General features: G+C 33.6%; 2 protein-coding genes and 1 long non-coding RNA gene across 4 annotated transcripts; 1 reads left to right on the top strand and 2 right to left on the bottom strand.

The window, feature by feature from the left end:
- Positions 1-2134: 2134 nt before the first annotated feature.
- Positions 2135-2442, bottom strand: LOC120580038 (uncharacterized). The gene is made up of 2 exons (XR_005645668.1): positions 2367-2442; positions 2135-2333 (listed from the first exon to the last, which is right to left on the bottom strand). It is a non-coding gene; the product is annotated as an uncharacterized lncRNA (long non-coding RNA).
- A 1844-nt stretch (positions 2443-4286) lies between these two features.
- On the top strand, positions 4287-10542 carry LOC11438189 (110 kDa U5 small nuclear ribonucleoprotein component CLO). Its single transcript, XM_003609459.4, has 10 exons — positions 4287-5168; positions 6562-6630; positions 6727-7920; positions 8049-8147; positions 8262-8420; positions 8494-8579; positions 8666-8864; positions 9177-9287; positions 9407-9613; positions 9847-10542. Exons 1-10 carry the CDS (start codon positions 4425-4427, stop codon positions 9943-9945), a joined length of 2967 nt encoding a protein of 988 aa, XP_003609507.2. The 5' UTR covers positions 4287-4424; the 3' UTR covers positions 9946-10542.
- A 410-nt stretch (positions 10543-10952) lies between these two features.
- Positions 10953-13927, bottom strand: LOC11446690 (probable protein phosphatase 2C 27). 2 transcript variants are annotated; one of them, XM_003609458.4, is made up of 4 exons: positions 13392-13921; positions 12440-12637; positions 12052-12263; positions 10953-11756 (listed from the first exon to the last, which is right to left on the bottom strand). In XM_003609458.4, exons 1-4 carry the CDS (start codon positions 13569-13571, stop codon positions 11192-11194), a joined length of 1155 nt encoding a protein of 384 aa, XP_003609506.1. In that variant the 5' UTR covers positions 13572-13921; the 3' UTR covers positions 10953-11191. The 2 variants fall into 2 exon arrangements, with proteins under 2 accessions (XP_003609506.1, XP_039689297.1); XM_039833363.1 differs by lacking the exon at positions 12440-12637 and having other exon boundaries at positions 13392-13927.
- Positions 13928-17713: the final 3786 nt, after the last annotated feature.

Genomic DNA, 17713 nt, shown 5'->3' with positions numbered 1-17713 from the left:
TCCATCTTATGGTGCGCTTTGGTCGTTAGTGCGGGCGTGGCTCAGAGTTGAAGGGGTTGAATCTCAGGTTATTTCAGACAATTTCTCGCAATTTATCCATTATGCTGGTGGTTTAAAACCGCATATATCATTTTTCACCTTATATGGCTCCTATGTGTTTGGATTATATGGAATGATCGGAATGACATGTTATTTAAGAACAAACAAAGCTCTCACCACATATGTTAGATAAAGTAAAATCATATTCCTTGTGTTGGTTGAAAGTTAGTAATGTTGTTTTTAGCTTCGGTATTCATAGTTGGTGGTTGAATCCGCTCTTATGTATGGGCATCGACTGACTGTTGAGTATGATTGTGCTGTGACAATTGCGGTATGAGTGTTAGTATAATTCATTTTTGTTTTTTAAAAAAAAGTTTAATTTTATCAAAAAAAAAAAGGAAAAGGAAAAATTTAGAATATTATTTTTAGGGAATTTTTGTAGGATATTTTATATTTTAAACTTTATGGCATATATTCTATGAGCACCAATTACCTTTGCACCAAAAAAAAAATAAAAAAATTACCAATTACTTTTTTCGGCAACATTCCATGAGCACGTCCATTATTAAAATATATTACCTCCGTCCCTAATTATAACACTCTTTTGAGAATTTTTTTTGTCCCTTCTTATAAGATCTTTTTGCTATTTCCAACTATATTAATTATTTCTTTACATACATGCCTCTATTTATTATACATCTTTTTCTTCAATCACCAGTAAATAACATGTTGAAAACATAAACCAACCCTCTCTCATAAAGGATAAAATTGTAAAAACAATAGTAATTACAAACATATTTAATACAAATATCCACTATCTTAATTCATGTTATTTTTTCAAAAGGGTCCTATAATTAAGGACGATGGTAGTATTCAATTTTTGAGATTTCTAAATGGTGTGTATGGGTGGGATTATAAATTGGTCATTCCAAAAAAAGAAATGAGTTTATGAACTTGAATCTCTTAAGTAAGTAAGTGATGATAAGTTCAATCGCGGCACTTGTGTATAGAAAAATTCGGCTAAGAGGACAAAACACAAATTATGTGTCTCAAATGTTTCCAATAAAGAAGGTAAATGACAATAAAACTTTGCACATATAACAAGGTAACAAAAATCAATTGTATATAAAAAAAAAAATGTAATCATTTTAATCAAATGATTGATTTTTACTCATTTTTTCGTCACGCAATTTAATGGCCGATTGAATTCACACAATTTAAGTAATTTAATTGTTCTATTGAAGGGTTTTAGACATTTGATATTATATAATCCGAATATATATAAAATTTTCTAGGATTTTCTTTGTCGAAACGTGTAGAAATAAAATTTGAAGGAACCAAGAAAATTTGTTAGGTATTGTTTTTATAGTTTTTATGAGATTCGGATTATATAATTTGAAATATGGTAAAAATAGTTCGGATTATATAATTCAAACGAGGTAAAATAAGAAATTCAGGTTCATAAATCGTAGCTCAGCTGTTAAAAAATGTCAAAATTGTAAGATCAGACGTTATGATCGGAGTTTAAATCCAACATTTACTTATGTGTATGAATATATAATGTCCTTGTAATTTCATCTATTAAAAAAAGAAATGAAAAAAAGAAATAATCTAAGAGTGTGCAAAAATCTAATAAGGTGAGAAAAAAATTCTCAAAAGAAAACCACGTACAGAGATACAAAGGATAAAACAAACAAATTAAATTATAGAGAAAATATATATTTCATGAACAATTTTTTTTTTGGTCAAGTAATCTAGTGGCTGGAGAAATTCACATTTTTTAAGATAAATAAATAGGGTGTCCCCCGTCCCTGCAGAAATTGTGCATTATCCCTTAACAAATGAGTTAAGTTGAGCGGAACATTTTATGAACAATTTTACCTTTTGATTTATCACATTAAACTCATACAAACGTTAAATCAATCCTATTTTCAAACTTAATTGTGTTACTACACGCATGACCAGGTGACATGTTAAAGCTTTTTTTAACCATCATGATATATGTATGAATGTTAGTTACCCAACTACTTGTGGTTTGACCGATAGATAGTAAAAGACTAGAGTTTTCTCTTGAGTCCTACAAATATAGTCGTTGTTTTGATTCATTGGTTCACCAATTATATTTCCATAAGGTAAAAACAAGTGTGGTTCGTCTCATCGCTGAAAAACGAAGAAAGCTACTATTGCGAGAAATATGCGCAATCCACCTCCACCGGCAGGCTCGGGTTCTCACCATCCTGGACCACCGGGTCCACATCCTCCCGGACCAGCTCATCCGCCGCATGTTCATCCACCTCCTAACCCGCCACAAGGCCCAACACCTCCACCTGGTTCTCAGCCACCTCCACTTGGTAGTCCTCCTGGGCCACATGGTCACCCTCCACACCATCACCATCACCATCGCTGATTGCATATGAATATGTGGTTGTATGGTGAATATTACTAATAACTTTTCCTGATCTATATGGGACTATGGGTAGTGTATTGGTGAATCGAATAAATTTATATAGTTTCCCCTTCTCCCTATATGTATTTTTACTATATATTAAGTGTGTGGTTATTATGCCATTTCTATATATTATTGTGTGGTTATTATGCTACTTACTCATGGTGTTTATGTATCATGCATGCTGCTAGAACAATAAACAAAGATAAATGTTTTCTATATGTACGTTGGATCAAGATCAATATCCAGATATGAGCGAGTTGTTGGATATATCTATCAAAGGTCAGTAGTAATAACGAATCACGTTCACGTAAGAGATCTTATTTACCTTTGCATCCTATCTGCGTGGTGGTGGTTAGTGTTGGAAGAGAAGAATTTGGGATCAAGTCAAGGGGTCACGTGAACTTCTTTTATTTTTTAATTTTTTTTTTTTTTTTTAATTTTGAAGTTTAAATCGTGTGATTAACTAGATGTAACGACTCATAATTTATTGGATGATAAATACATGTACAATCAAACTTTTAAGAGGATATTTGTGTTCAATTTTTTTTATGAAAATAAAATGAAGTTTAATTTTATAGCAAGTTCATGTATCTGCCAAAAAGAGGACGAGTCATATACATATGATTTTAAAATATGTTCACATCAAATGTTTTTTTTTTTTAATAGAAAATGATGGTTATATCATCTTATCCTAATCAATTGTCAGGGATGTGGCTACCCTTATTAACGCTAAATGGTCTTATTGGATTGGAGTGATGATCATTTTGCAACCATAAAATTTAAACTATATACCTTAATATTAGAAGATTAAACTCTTACCACATAGCCAAGATCTCTAAGTATATTTATTTCTTTTAATGGCTTTACGATTTAAATAATATTTGGTCATTGCATATTCTCTAAATTATTCAATTTTTTATTAACGAAATAAAGTTGATTTGATTTAAAATAATGAAATGATTGTCATTTCATGTAGATTTAGTTGATAATGAATTGACTAATATTCTACATATATATATGTGTAAGAATTTTGTTTGCGGGTAATTTAAGAGTATCTTACGAAGTATCGGAACCTAACTCACATATTTGTTTTTTTTTACACATATAGATATGAAATCATTTAGATAGAATACAAATAGTGAGAAATACATGTTCAATTATATAAATAATGATTAACAATTTTGAAATTTTACACATTTGATTAAAAAAATACAAAAATTGCACATATGAGCTTCAAATCTATAGTCCTAGATCCATAACTTATCACTAACATTTTGCAAAAAAAAAAAGAAAAATTTATCACTAACATATCACATCTATCAAATTATTCTCTTTAGTTATTTTGTTCTCAACGTGTTAAAGATGCGTACAAATATATATAATATATTTCCCTACAGAAAAAGGCAAATGCTCCCTAAGCGCTTTCGATATGGTAGTTAATTTAAAAAAACTTATCGCTTTTTCAATTTCAAAAAAGGTGGCCTGAATGAATGAGTATGATTTTGAAAAGAGTTATAATTGATATTTTTTAGGGTTGGTAAGTGTAAGAGTGCCCGTTTGAATCGACACTCTTCTGAGTTAATGCAAAATAACTTATATAAATAAATAAATTTTTATAAATCATTCATAAGTTTATCAAAGTATTTTATGAAAAAACAACTTATGAAAATACAATTATCTTTAATGAAAATTTATAAATAAACATGAAAACGTATTTATTTGCATAAACTCAAAAATAAGTCAATTCAAACGGGTCATATATCATCCATACATGTATTGGGCCTAGCCCATTCAGTGTAAATCTCGTCTTCCCTTTCAATTTCCCTCTCTGGTGTGTGTTGAGCTCTCATTTCATACCCTAAAACCCTCACTGCTCAAAACCACACTCTCTCTTCTCCGGTTCTACTCTCTCTCTCTCTCTCTCTCTCTCTCCACCATGGATGACAGCTTGTATGATGAGTTCGGAAACTACATCGGACCCGAAATCGAATCTGACCTAGACTCCGATGGCGATGACCCCTCCGACCGCGACGAACCCAACGAAGAAGACGACCGTGCCGCCCAATCTGACGGTGAAGGTCCATCAAACGGATGGCTAACAACCACCACTGACGACATGGACACACTCGAAAATCAAATCGTCCTCGCCGAAGACAAAAAGTACTACCCCACAGCCGAAGAAGTTTACGGCGAAGATGTTGAAACCCTAGTCATGGATGAAGATGACCAGCCACTAGAACAACCCATTATCAAACCAGTCAAAAACAAGAAATTCGAAGTAGGTGTGAAAGATTCTTCAACTTATGTATCTTCACAGTTTATGCTAGGGTTAATGTCGAATCCTTCGTTGTCGAGGAATGTGGCTTTGGTGGGTCATTTACAGCATGGGAAGACGGTGTTTATGGATATGCTTGTGGAGCAGACTCATCATATGGCGACATTTGATTCTCAGAGTGAGAAACATATGAGGTATACTGATACCAGGGTTGATGAACAAGAGAGGAGGATTTCTATTAAGGCGGTTCCGATGTCGCTTGTGTTGGAAGATAGTAATGCGAAATCATATTTGTGTAATATTATGGATGCTCCTGGTCATGTTAATTTTTCTGATGAAATGACTGCTGCTTTGAGGCTTGCTGATGGTGCTGTTTTGGTTGTTGATGCTGGAGAAGGAGTCATGGTAACTATCTTGTTTTACTTTTTACTATTTGCTTTGGTGATTGATAGTATCTATTGTTGATGTTTAAGCTTATCGGCATTGGTCAATTTGGATTGATAAGTGTATAGTAGTTATGATTTATGTATCATTGACACTTAGAGTTAACGGCTAAGTTGATAGTAATTATGATTTATTTAATTGAAGACGAGTCTGGTGTTCGACCCGTGTCAAGGACTAGACCAACTATTAATGGTGTGTACTGTTAGTGTAGTATCTGTGTTGGTACTTTATTGGTTGTAATAGGTTTGCTCTTTTCATTGCTCAAAGAAATACTTCGACCTATTGGTTGGATAGTTTTTTCCTAAACAGTCAATGGTAGTACTGTTAGTAATAATTAGTATTATGCTGAGAGCTGTGTTTGAGCCTTCGACCTCCTTAGCCACCAAGCCGTCCTTATATCCTCTATTATGATGTTAGTTACTATGACACTGTTGTCAAAGCGGAAATGCGGCGTGGCCACCCCAAAAATTGATGCTGCGCGTAGCGGGCGCTATTTCGGTGACGCGGACACTAGTATATTTAATATTAAAATACTGTACTGTTGAAAAAAATACTAAAATACCTTAAACATTACTCAAAATTCATGAAGTATTCCTAATTTGAAAAAGTCACAAGTTTTAAGCAAAATATAAAACATACTTGCAAAAAATACTAATAAAATTCAAGGAAACCAACACTTTAAGCCTCTAAAGCTTAAAGTAACAAAATTGCAAAACATTAACAATTTCATCCTCCCAATTAACAAATTAACAAATTCTGAAATCAAGAGATGATGAGATGAGAAGAGGAGATGGATTTTTTTTGTTTGTATGATGAAGAAGTTGTGTTTGCGGCTGTGTATTTGGTTCTGATGGAGAAGAGTAATAGTTAGGGTTTTGAAAATTACAAAAAATGACCCTTAAAACGGGTTTAAGTGAAAAGCGCCCGCTTTATACCCGCTTCAGCCGCTTTCTCCAAATGCGCCACATTTTTCTGTTTTTGGCCGCTCCGCGCTGGTAGCGTCCGCTATTGACAACAGAGCTATGACAGAACTTACTGCATGACAACATTGGTCTCTCTGCTCCTAATAAGGTTTGGTGAGGAGATCTTCTTCCAATTTCCACTGGCCAGGATTACATCATAACAGGCTTGGTCTCCCTTGCTATAGATTTTTTTAAACTTTTGAGGGTTTTGGTCTTGCCCCCCTCCTCCTCTCCTCTCTTTGTATCTTTTTCTTTTATCAATATATTGGCCGAGTAGCTGTCTGCTCTCTTCCTTTGCTCAATTTTTTTTATTTTTTTTTTAAATTTAATATTTGAGATGAGTAGAAATACTGTATGACAACATTGAGTTTATAGTTCCTTGCTATTTGTAGGTCAACACTGAGAGGGCAATACGTCATGCAATTCAGGAGCGATTGCCTATTGTTGTTGTGATGAATAAGGTAAACAGGTTTTTTGCGATATGAATGGTAGCTTTGAATCTTAGTCTTTTATATTTCCATATTTTGTTCCTCAGTTGTTAACTGTTTTGTTTGTAGGTTGACAGGCTCATAACTGAACTTAAACTACCTCCAAAGGATGCTTACCATAAGTTGAGGCATACTTTGGAAGTCATTAACAACCACATAGCCGCTGCCTCCTCAGTTGCTGGTGATGTCCAAGTTATAGATCCAGTTGCTGGTAATGTTTGTTTTGCAAGTGGTACCGCTGGATGGTCATTTACATTGCAATCATTTGCTAAAATGTATGGGAAGCTTCATGGAGTTCCCTTGGAAGCTAATAAATTTGCTTCTCGCCTTTGGGGTGACTTCTATTATCATCCCGATTCCAGAACCTTCAAAAAGAAACCCCCTGTGGGTGGTGGGGAACGATCTTTTGTTGAATTTGTGCTGGAGCCCCTTTACAAGATATATAGTCAAGTGATTGGGGAACACAAAAAGAGTGTAGAGACAACCCTTGCTGAACTTGGAGTCACTCTAAGTAATGCAGCCTATAGATTGAATGTTAGACCTTTGCTAAGGCTCGCTTGTAGCTCTGTTTTTGGTTCAGCTTCTGGTTTCACTGATATGCTTGTTCAGCACATACCTTCACCAAGAGATGCTGCAGTTAAGAAAGTTGATCATATATATACTGGACCTAAAGACTCATCCATTTACAAAGCCATGACACAATGTGATTCCTCTGGCCCACTAATGGTTAATATAACCAAATTGTATCCAAAATCTGATTGTAGCGTGTTTGATGCTTTTGGTAGAGTTTATAGTGGCAAGATACAGACAGGACAGACCGTTCGTGTGCTAGGAGAAGGATACTCACCGGATGATGAAGAGGACATGACGGTAAAAGAGGTAACGAAGTTGTGGGTTTATCAAGCTCGTGACAGGATGCCAATAGCTGAGGCACCTCCTGGTTCTTGGGTTTTAATTGAAGGCGTAGATGCTTCAATAATGAAAACCGCAACTCTTTGTAATGTAGATTTTGATGAGGATGTATACATATTCAGGCCCCTTCTGTTCAATACCCTGTCAGTGGTGAAAACAGCCACTGAGCCATTAAATCCAAGTGAGTTGCCGAAAATGGTGGAGGGCCTGAGGAAAATTAGCAAGAGTTATCCTTTAGCAGTTACTAAAGTTGAGGAGTCTGGGGAACACACTATATTAGGGACTGGTGAGCTGTACTTGGATTCAATTATGAAGGACCTGAGAGAGCTCTATTCTGAAGTAGAAGTCAAGGTTATATATTTCTTTCCATTTCCCTTTTCAACTCTTCTGCCAACAATTATGTTTCTCATTTATTTGGGTTACCATTGACTTAAAGCTGTTCCTTTTTTGAAGATGGTCCTTTCTCTGTGCTTTTGCAGGTTGCAGATCCTGTTGTCTCATTTTGTGAAACAGTGGTTGAATCTTCATCAATGAAATGTTTTGCTGAAACACCAAACAAGAAGAATAAAATAACAATGGTAGGCATTGCATAGATTTTGTCAATAGTTGTATATTTCTTAGTTCACAGATACATTTTTATGAGGCTGATTTATTTTTCACTTTACTCAAACTAATATCGACCATTCTTTTAGATTGCTGAGCCACTAGAAAGAGGTTTGGCAGAAGACATAGAGAATGGTGTTGTTAGCACTGACTGGAATAGAAAGAAACTGGGTGAATTTTTCCAGACTAAATATGATTGGGACCTTCTTGCTGCACGCTCAATCTGGGCATTTGGCCCTGATAAGCAGGTAAATCACTCAATCTATCTGTTTACCCCACTTTCCCCTTGAACTTATGTGTAACATTCTAGTTCCAATGCAGGGCCCAAATATTCTGTTAGATGATACCCTTCCGACTGAAGTTGACAAGAGCCTGCTTAATGCTGTGAAGGATTCCATTGTTCAGGGGTAAACATACAATAGAAAGATTTATTCAATCGTTCATTGATTAATTGTTTTTCAGTCTGATGATTTTATGTTATGTCATTTAACAGATTTCAGTGGGGTGCACGAGAAGGACCTTTGTGTGATGAACCCATTAGAAACGTCAAATTTAAGATTGTTGATGCAAGGATTGCCCCTGAGCCGCTTCATCGTGGATCTGGCCAGATCATTCCAACAGCACGGCGAGTGGCTTATTCAGCTTTCCTTATGGCTACCCCTCGGCTCATGGAACCAGTATATTACGTAGAGGTATATATACTTGTTATTTTATGCTTCAATGTTGGTTGCATATAGTAAATTAAATTGTAATCATTCCATGGTTCATGAACTAATTGATGATTATAACACCTGAGAAGGAGCTGCATACAAGCTAACTAGCAGAACATATCAATCCTAATGGCCTAATCTGAATAACCTTGTTGTAGGCTGAAGTAATGTAATTTTACGCCAGCTAGCAAAATAATTTATGTATTTTTTTGCACTAATTTCAAATAGAAACCTTTGAATACCAATTTTACCTTTTCACTGATACTTGCATTGATCTTTTGGCCTTTGAATCAGATTCAAACACCAATAGATTGTGTATCTGCGATCTACACTGTGCTGTCTCGTAGGCGTGGACATGTTACTGCTGATGTTCCTCAACCAGGCACCCCGGCATATCTTGTTAAGGTCATTGACTAATTTTTCCCTATAAACTAATTTAACGGGGTTTGCTTCTGTAGACTGCCATGGTTTGAAATTTATTTTGATTACTACGTTATACCGACTTTGTTCTCCACATCTTTCAGGCATTTTTGCCCGTAATAGAATCTTTCGGTTTTGAGACAGACCTAAGATATCATACACAAGGTCAAGCATTTTGCCAATCAGTTTTTGATCACTGGGCTATTGTTCCAGGAGATCCTCTGGACAAAAGCATCGTTTTACGCCCACTTGAACCTGCACCAATCCAGCATCTTGCCCGTGAATTTATGGTAAAAACAAGGCGTAGGAAGGTATGTTTTTTTTCTCTCCGTTTTTGTTCTCAACAGTTGCTAACTATTATGAAAGTGTACTGTTTTTTTACTCGGAGGTCTCATGATGATACTCATTCTGCATTTATGTCAGATGATTTTCTTTATCCTTTTTGAATAAAATGTTTGTACATAAAACTAGATGACTGAGTCATGCAAAGTTAGAGGGGAGGAACTGGCTACTGCAAAGGATTTATTGTGTGTTTTTCTTGCAGGGAATGAGTGAAGATGTAAGTATTGGTAAGTTCTTTGATGAGGCTATGATGGTGGAACTCGCACAGCAGGCAGCAGATCTTCACCAACAAATGATATGATTCTTCGTAAATGTTTCTGTCCGGTTTAATATTCATTTGGGGTGTAATTTGAAGTTCCCACCTTTAGACTATGAAACTGGAAGCAAATTGTATGTATGATACAAGCAAACAATGAGTTCGTTGCTTTTGGAGTTGGCCGGGATTTGACACAGTTATTTAACATACTGCTGCTAGCTATAATGGTATTCAGATAGAAGTCAATTATGGTCTCTCACGGAACTGGAGAAGTTTTTTATTGCCTGTTGGGGGCATATTGTCTCTAATTCTGTTATGTTATCATTGATTTTGTAGTAGTAGCATCCCCCAACAATATAACCATCAAGATAGTATGAAAAAGTTTGTATTTTCAATGTCTGCATACTGACATATATCAAGAATGACCCATTTAAGATAAGGTTACTGTAATACTTGTGACATGGGTCAAAGGCAAAAAGTTAGATAATGCAGGACACTCACTTTCACTTTATAATTTTGTCTGTCCCTTGGTTTTTTAGTTTGAGAATTTGCTATAAGGCTCCGATAATGTACATCGCTTTCTCAGGTCTTTGATTTGATGATTGCAAAAACAAATGTATTCCTTGGCATGTTTCCTTCTCACTGAGCTATTTCAACATCTTTTTGGTATTTTAATGATCATTGATGTATTCCTTGGCCCGTACTTGACTACGTTTGTCACAGGATGGGTCTCTGAGTCCGTTATGTTGGTATCACATATTTGTACCCATCATGTGGAATTAGGACCATGAAAATGCATTTTTCAAATCCACTTGGCAATTTGGTGTCTCAAGTGGCTCCTTGATAATTGGTTGTCAAGTGTAGTTTCCTTCTAGAATAAGAAAGTGAATCTAGTAATTATGCACTGGTTTTTGGCTATACTGACAGAAATCAGAATCCTCAAAAGCATAGGAATATGATAAAAATCGGATTAAAAGAAAACAACCAGTATGGAGTCCATATACAGCGATGTGTTTGACTCCTAAGTAAAGTTTAATAAACGATAAATAGAGTACAATGTTAAAATATTGTGCGCTTCATGATATATATAGTTAACGTCTATCTTTCCCACTAACAATGGGTAAAACAATCATACAATAGTATACATTTTTATTTTAAATTTGGCACCTAAGTGCATTATTATCTCTACCCCCACCAGTGATCACTGATTAGCACAAGATAAAAGCATAGATGAATTATGTACATAATAATCTCAGGTCACCAAAAATAAGGCATTGCAGAGAAGAATAATCTATCTTTCTAACAGGTATTTAAGATTCTGAAGTCCCTCAGCAGATATGCTTCTCCTGACTCTGTTAGGCCTTTCAACAACCAAAGGTGGTGGTGGTTCTGATTGAAAACATACCATCACAACAGTTAAATTATCTGTTGCTCCTCGCTTTATTGCTTCACCTATTATTTCCTTGCAACATTGTTTCACATCATTGTGCTCTTGAAGCCTCCTTCTAGCAAAATCTACAGCGTTTTGGCTACGAAAAACATCCCATATTCCATCGCTTCCAATTATCAAAAACTCGTCATCTTTTGTCAATGTCATCAATTTAAGTTCTGGCTCAGCACTTAATGGTCCATTTCTTCCACTCACTTCCTTCATTCCTTCAAGATGCCAGTTGCCTAGAGCCCGCGTCACACCTAGCTGTCCATTCAAGTAACCATCATCAATAAATCCGCCAAGCGACTCGATCCTCATCCTTTCTTTCATGCATAAAGGCCTATGATCTTTGGACAATTCTATTACCCCTCCAGCTCGGGACAAAACAGCCCTGCAGTCCCCAGCATTGGCTACAAGTAAAGACCTGTACAGGAAAAGAATGATAATTAAACAAGGTGCTATGATTTTATGCATGCCCTAGAAAAATAACGATATGTGTCAGACATCTCGTTTAGAGGCATCCAATTAGAAATTATTATTTTTCCCCCAACACAACTATAACTCTAATGGACAGCCGCGGTCAATATTTATATATGTTGTGTTTGGTGTTTGTGCATCTTGGCTAGGTAGGTATTGCACCTGGCCCAAAGTTGTGCGACTCTCCACAAAATGATCTTATGGTTATACAGTGGCAAAGAATGGTGGAGACGAGTGCTTACCTTCCAAATATAATTGCAGTCAAAGCAGTTGTACCAGAAGATAGGGAAGACTCAATAGAGCATGTTTTTGCAAACTCTGAATCCGTCTCCAAAAATGACCTTGTGACCACCTTCTCGAGTTCAAGAGGGAAGTCAGCATCCTCAACAATCACCTTCGGAAGATGATCCCGAACAAATTGCGCAGCAGTCTTCCCTCCATGTCCATCAAATACCTGCACAGAATACCATTTGCCTTTAATGTTAAATCATTGTTAAAATATGTTTATCCTTATTTTGTTAAGAATGCACTTTTGCTATCTTATACTCACAAAAATGAGATAACATGTTGTAAGAGATAAAAGAAAATTTATGACAATAGGCAATTAACAAAATCAGTTAGATGGCATACACCATAAAAGGAAATAGCTTCGTCGCAAACAGCATCGTAACCAAATTTCTTTGCCAAGTCCTCAATGCTTATGTGAGTATCCTCCATGTATGGGCGACCTCCAATATCAGACCACTCCCCCGACCGAAGTGTAGGGACGAAATTTATCAGGTTCTGTTTTTTGTCTGCAATCTCTGTATCCTCACAAATGCTTTCCAGCTTTTTTTTTTTTTGATAAGGCACAAAAAACACTAAAAAGTCAGGATTTTGGGACCTAAACCCATGTACACAAGAGAATTACACCGAAGCCAAACTAAGGCAAAACAAGCAGAAGCAAATTAGAATTCTAGCCTATAACAGTAACTATCAAAAGCTTTGGATATACTTATAGCCTATTTCCAGCTAAAATGTACACAAAGTTATTATAATTAGAAAATGAATGCAATTAATTAAACACTCCAATTTACATTTATCTTATCAACAATTTGTGCTAACAAATACATCCCTAGAGACTAATCACATCTTATATCAAAGGCTAACATCATCTATAGCCTTTGAAAATCATCTCTAAGAGAATTTCAAGGTCAAGCAACCCTTAAAAATCATAATTTCATTTGCAGCCTCTCTTCAACCAAAGATACAGAAGAAGCATACAAGAAAAAATCAATTTCAAATTTATAAAAAAGATAATTAGAGAAGAATTTAAAACAAAAGAAAAAAAAACTCAAAACAACTTATAGGCAGGTCAAAGTTGTTTTCACAAGCTCTCTCAAACAGTTTCATAAGTCAATCTAAACATGTCCTAAGTATAATGAAAGTCTAAGAGGCCTTATTGGAAAATCATCTTAAAAAAAAATCCAAAACTAGCTTATAATATAATATAGGGGAAGAAAAGAAGAACAAAAAAGAAAGAAAAAATGGCATAACAAGAAGGAACAAAAGAAAAAGAAGATGAAGGAAATCAAATACTAACAGGAAATGAATTAGGAGCACTGATTTGGTCACTTGAAATTCTAAAAGAAGAGTCTCTTTCTGTATTATCCATCTGGTCATGCAAAAGATCACAATGCAAAGGCCATGAAATTCTTCTGTTATCAAGTTTCTCCATATTATTATTATCTTGATCAACTTGTTCATCCTCTTGCACACACATGTTGACAACAGTAACAAAGTAGTTGTTGGCAAGTGGTACCTTTTTCAGCTCAGGAACTTGTAGCTGTTGTAGGCATGGAAATCAGAAAGTAATTACAAAAAGTGTCATAGACAACAACAATAAGAGACTTGATAGAATTTTGTTGCTTATAATAAAAGAGAAAGAAAGAGAAGATTCTTAGAATATTTTTGAGAAAATGATGTAGAAGTTTTTCTAGTTTTGTTTATTGAAAATAATATTAGTGTATCGGTTGCGGTTGACACATATGGTTAAATTTTCCGTTTACACGAGTAGTTTAAAATTCTGCGATTAATAGGTCATAGGTAAGTTTTATTATAAATCTTCAATAAAGTTGGTTGTTCTCTCTAACTTTACATGAATTATGCCTTCCTTGGTCTAAACTTTTATAAAATAAAAACAAAAACAAAATAATAATATTGGTGTTTTTTGTGTGTGAATTATAATAATGTTAGTTTGTCTTGTACCATAAAAATAATAATATTAGTGTTTCAAGTGGGAAAGCAGTGTGAAAGAGAGAACAAGAGCCGTTAACTTCTAGATTTTTGTATGAAAAGCGTGGCCCAAAATTGTTGGTTGGGTTTATTAGGTGATTCTTTGATATATATATTTTATAATTTAAATAATGTCATTTTCTATGCTTACCTATCATATTGCAATCCCACTCTTTCTTTTTAATATCATAAGTATTGTTTTTCTTCTCTTTTTCTACCTTTATGGCCCTTCACATCATACCATGTGAAAAATCTTGTGTGATATTTCTAGCCAAATTATCTGGATTTTTCCTCTATTTATCTCTGATTCCTTTCATTAGTTTACTTGTACTTCAATTAATTTTGAGAAGTCAGTAGTATAATGGTGTGTTCAAAGCTCAACTACCACAGATTATTTTTTCACTAAAATCAGGGAACTATTGTGGAATTTTAGAATACATTATTAAATATTTTTTGACTATTAGGTAGTAATTGTCAAATATTTTGGTCAATCTATGTATGTAATTAAGTCGGTTAAAATAAATAATTTTCCTTGTAAAAAAATTGTGTATATTTTTTAGAAATTGACTTATCTAAGTGAATGGTTAGTAAAGTGGAAAATATTTTTTTGACTATTAAATAATTGTCAAATATTTTGGTTAATCATTTGATCTTTTTTTATTTTTTATTTTTGTGTGGAATATCATTGATTTTTGGAATATCATTTGACTTACAAGATAAATCAAATAGTTTTTTTCATATATTACAATCTACCTGATTATAGAGATTATATTCTACAATTGCAAGAATATCTGATTTATAAAAAAGATATAGTATAACATTTTATATTTAATAAAAATAACTTATGATATTTTATTAAAAAGTTGTGACAGCAATATTTAAACCATTTGAAGTAGTAAACTCAAAAAAATTATTCGTTGTCGGTTGAGGTATTGAGGACGGTAGCCCTAAAATACAAATATTTTCCTTGAGAATTAGGTAGAATGGGTTTTAGGGTCCAACTTCAAGGCACCACAAGCAATTAACATAATTTTTCTTCAGTTAGGCATTTCTAATTTTCTAACTTTCAGACCACCATTTCTAATTTTCTTCGGCTAGGCAAGTTGGGTTCTAGAGATTTGTAAAGGTTAGGATATGTCTCAAAAGTTTAAGTAGTTTATTGATTATCTATCAAATATGTTAATCATATCAGTAGTGAGAGTTGAACCCACATCCTTATAAGATATATCATAATTCCTTATTAACTGAACTATATTCTATATTGATTAAAGATAGCATGATTAGCGTATATAATGACCAACACCTCTCAATTTACAAGTTTGTTTTATAAGAATAAGTTAAATCTAATATAAAAACCTAATATGATTTAACACATCTTCACAAAACTGATTTTGTAAGATAAGGATACCACTCTTTATAAATTCTAGTTATACCTTATCTTCTTTTTTTTGGATAGTGGCCGGAGTTTGAACCCCGGACCTTGCATATTTTATGCATTGTTCCAACGAACTAAGTTAAGTTTACGAAGACAATTATACCTTATCTTTAATATAAGTGAGACAATATCAACTTTAATTGTTAATAAGGTTGTTTATTACTCTATTTTTTTAATATAAAAAGTTTTATTTAACTTCATACATATATTCATAGGTCCACGTGAACTTAGCTCAATTGGTATGGACAATGCATAAAATATGCAAGGTCTGGGGTTCAAATCCCGGTCACAAAAAAAACATATATTCATAGAACCTGGATAGGCATGGCCGTTTAGGAATTAATTTAATGATATCATATATAAGAGATTTACTTTTTTGAAGGATATGAGAAATTTAATATATACTACTATTATATAAAATATTAATTGGTTACTTCCAATCAATGTTTTCAATTTTAAATTTTGACTTATTACGTTAGTGGCTAAAACGACATTTGCTTATGGGTTTTTTAATTGTATAGAGAAAAGAAATAATCTAATTAACTAGAGATAATTCATTTATGAAAACATTAAAAACCATGTTTTGAAATTTTTCTGAATTTTCAAAATTTGACCTAGTTTTAATTCTTCAATGTGTAGTTTACAAGTATAGAAATGAAAACACGAAACACCATAAGTAAGCTGTCCTTAATTTCAATATTAATCTTCTAGCTTTTTGAGGTGCGAATATAGTAATTTTCTATTAAAATTATGTTTAGTCATACAAATAGTTTGGGATAAGTATATAGTATATGATTCACTCGTTAGTTTCTGGAGAAAGTTTCAAATTGACTTTTTTGATTAATGAGTTAATTTTATTATTAAAATTATGTTTCGTGATCCAAATAGTTTTGGCTTTTGAAAGACAACACTTGAATGTAGTGCTTCATAGATTATGAATATGAAATTCCATAGCTTGAATGAACTTTTTATGCTAGTGGTAATGGCTATCAATCATTTTTAATGGTTGGAAGAGTAAAAGGAACAAAATGCGGAATTAATTCGCCGAACTTTTACTAAGCTTGTATAATTACCTCTAATAATTGTTGTAAAAGGGAAGCCGTTGAAATATTTTTGTTCGTCCAACCTTTTACTCTCCAACTTGGTCCCTGAACTTTTTTGTTTCTCATACAGTCTAAGTTGGAGAGTAAAAGGTTGAAAGAACAAAAATATTTCAACTGCTTCCCCTTTTGCAACAATTGTTAGAGGTTATTATAAGAGCTTATTGATGATGCATTTGTTAATTAATATTTGTTAATATGATTTTAAAAAGATAAGGATTATAACATTTTATTACTCAAAATGTGTTCAATATACTTCGATATTCAATCAATATTTAAAAACCTAGCTGAAATATGTTTATCTTTGCTAATGTATGTGTAATCTTATTTGTTTGTCTACGCGGTTTCAAATTTAACTCATGCATCATTTAAGAGCCGAAAGTAAGTCAAGACGTTAGCCAACAAGAACATCACACATAGGTGAAAATCATTCAGTTTTAGCCAAGAGAAAATCACCCCACTCATCTCTAATGCTTATACCAATCCCTACTATATTTTGAAAAGAGGAGAAAGAAACATCAATATTACATTTCATCTCTAATGCTTATACCAATCCCTACTATATTTTGAAAAGAGGAGAAAGAAACATCAATATTACATTTATCTGTGTTATCATCGATTTAACCCATCTTATATTATCTCAATTAACTTGAACAGGATCAAAAGCACCACAAGCAATTCTTGCTCGTTCGACAACAAAGCTTTGTGCATAGATCACATTATTCCAAATTTTATTATTCTATTGCTTCCAAATGCTCCATTTATCAAAGCTTTATAATCAAGCAATTCTAACTTTTCACTCTCAATAGACAATGTAGCTTATTCGTTCGATCTATTTTGTAATATTATTGATCTTAAATACGATTTAAGCAATTTTAACTTTGAAAACCTTCTAGCAACTATCACCAATATCGTCTGTAGCGTTCTATAAGCGCAATACATGATTGGAAAAAGGATTATATTATTTTAATATAATAAAATATTTTTTATTAGATAGTTAATTTTTCTTCTCCTAACACTTCTCTCCCATTAAGTAAGAATTAAATTTTAATCTACGCATTTTTTTTTAAGGAATTTGAGGAATTAAATTTTAAC

Source organism: Medicago truncatula, chromosome 4 (genome assembly GCF_003473485.1).
Source record: "Medicago truncatula cultivar Jemalong A17 chromosome 4, MtrunA17r5.0-ANR, whole genome shotgun sequence".
Classification (NCBI taxonomy): domain Eukaryota; kingdom Viridiplantae; phylum Streptophyta; class Magnoliopsida; order Fabales; family Fabaceae; genus Medicago; species Medicago truncatula.
The sequence above is the reverse complement of the archived record's forward strand: the minus strand, read 5'-3'. Positions and strand labels throughout refer to the sequence as shown.

What these genes read in the sequence shown, in the direction of transcription:
- LOC11446690 (XM_003609458.4), bottom strand. Translation starts at nt 13,571, where the DNA reads ATGTGTGTGCAAGAGGATGAACAAGTTGATCAAGATAATAATAATATG. An exon ending in GTGCTCCTAATTCATTTCCT is followed by an intron (nt 12,638 to 13,391) that starts GTTAGTATTTGA and finishes AAAAAAAAAAAG; the next exon opens with CTGGAAAGCATTTGTGAGGA. An exon ending in AAGCTATTTCCTTTTATGGT is followed by an intron (nt 12,264 to 12,439) that starts GTATGCCATCTA and finishes TATTCTGTGCAG; the next exon opens with GTATTTGATGGACATGGAGG.
- LOC11438189 (XM_003609459.4), top strand. Translation starts at nt 4,425, where the DNA reads ATGGATGACAGCTTGTATGATGAGTTCGGAAACTACATCGGACCCGAA. An exon ending in AGAAGAATAAAATAACAATG is followed by an intron (nt 8,148 to 8,261) that starts GTAGGCATTGCA and finishes CCATTCTTTTAG; the next exon opens with ATTGCTGAGCCACTAGAAAG. An exon ending in CATTTGGCCCTGATAAGCAG is followed by an intron (nt 8,421 to 8,493) that starts GTAAATCACTCA and finishes GTTCCAATGCAG; the next exon opens with GGCCCAAATATTCTGTTAGA.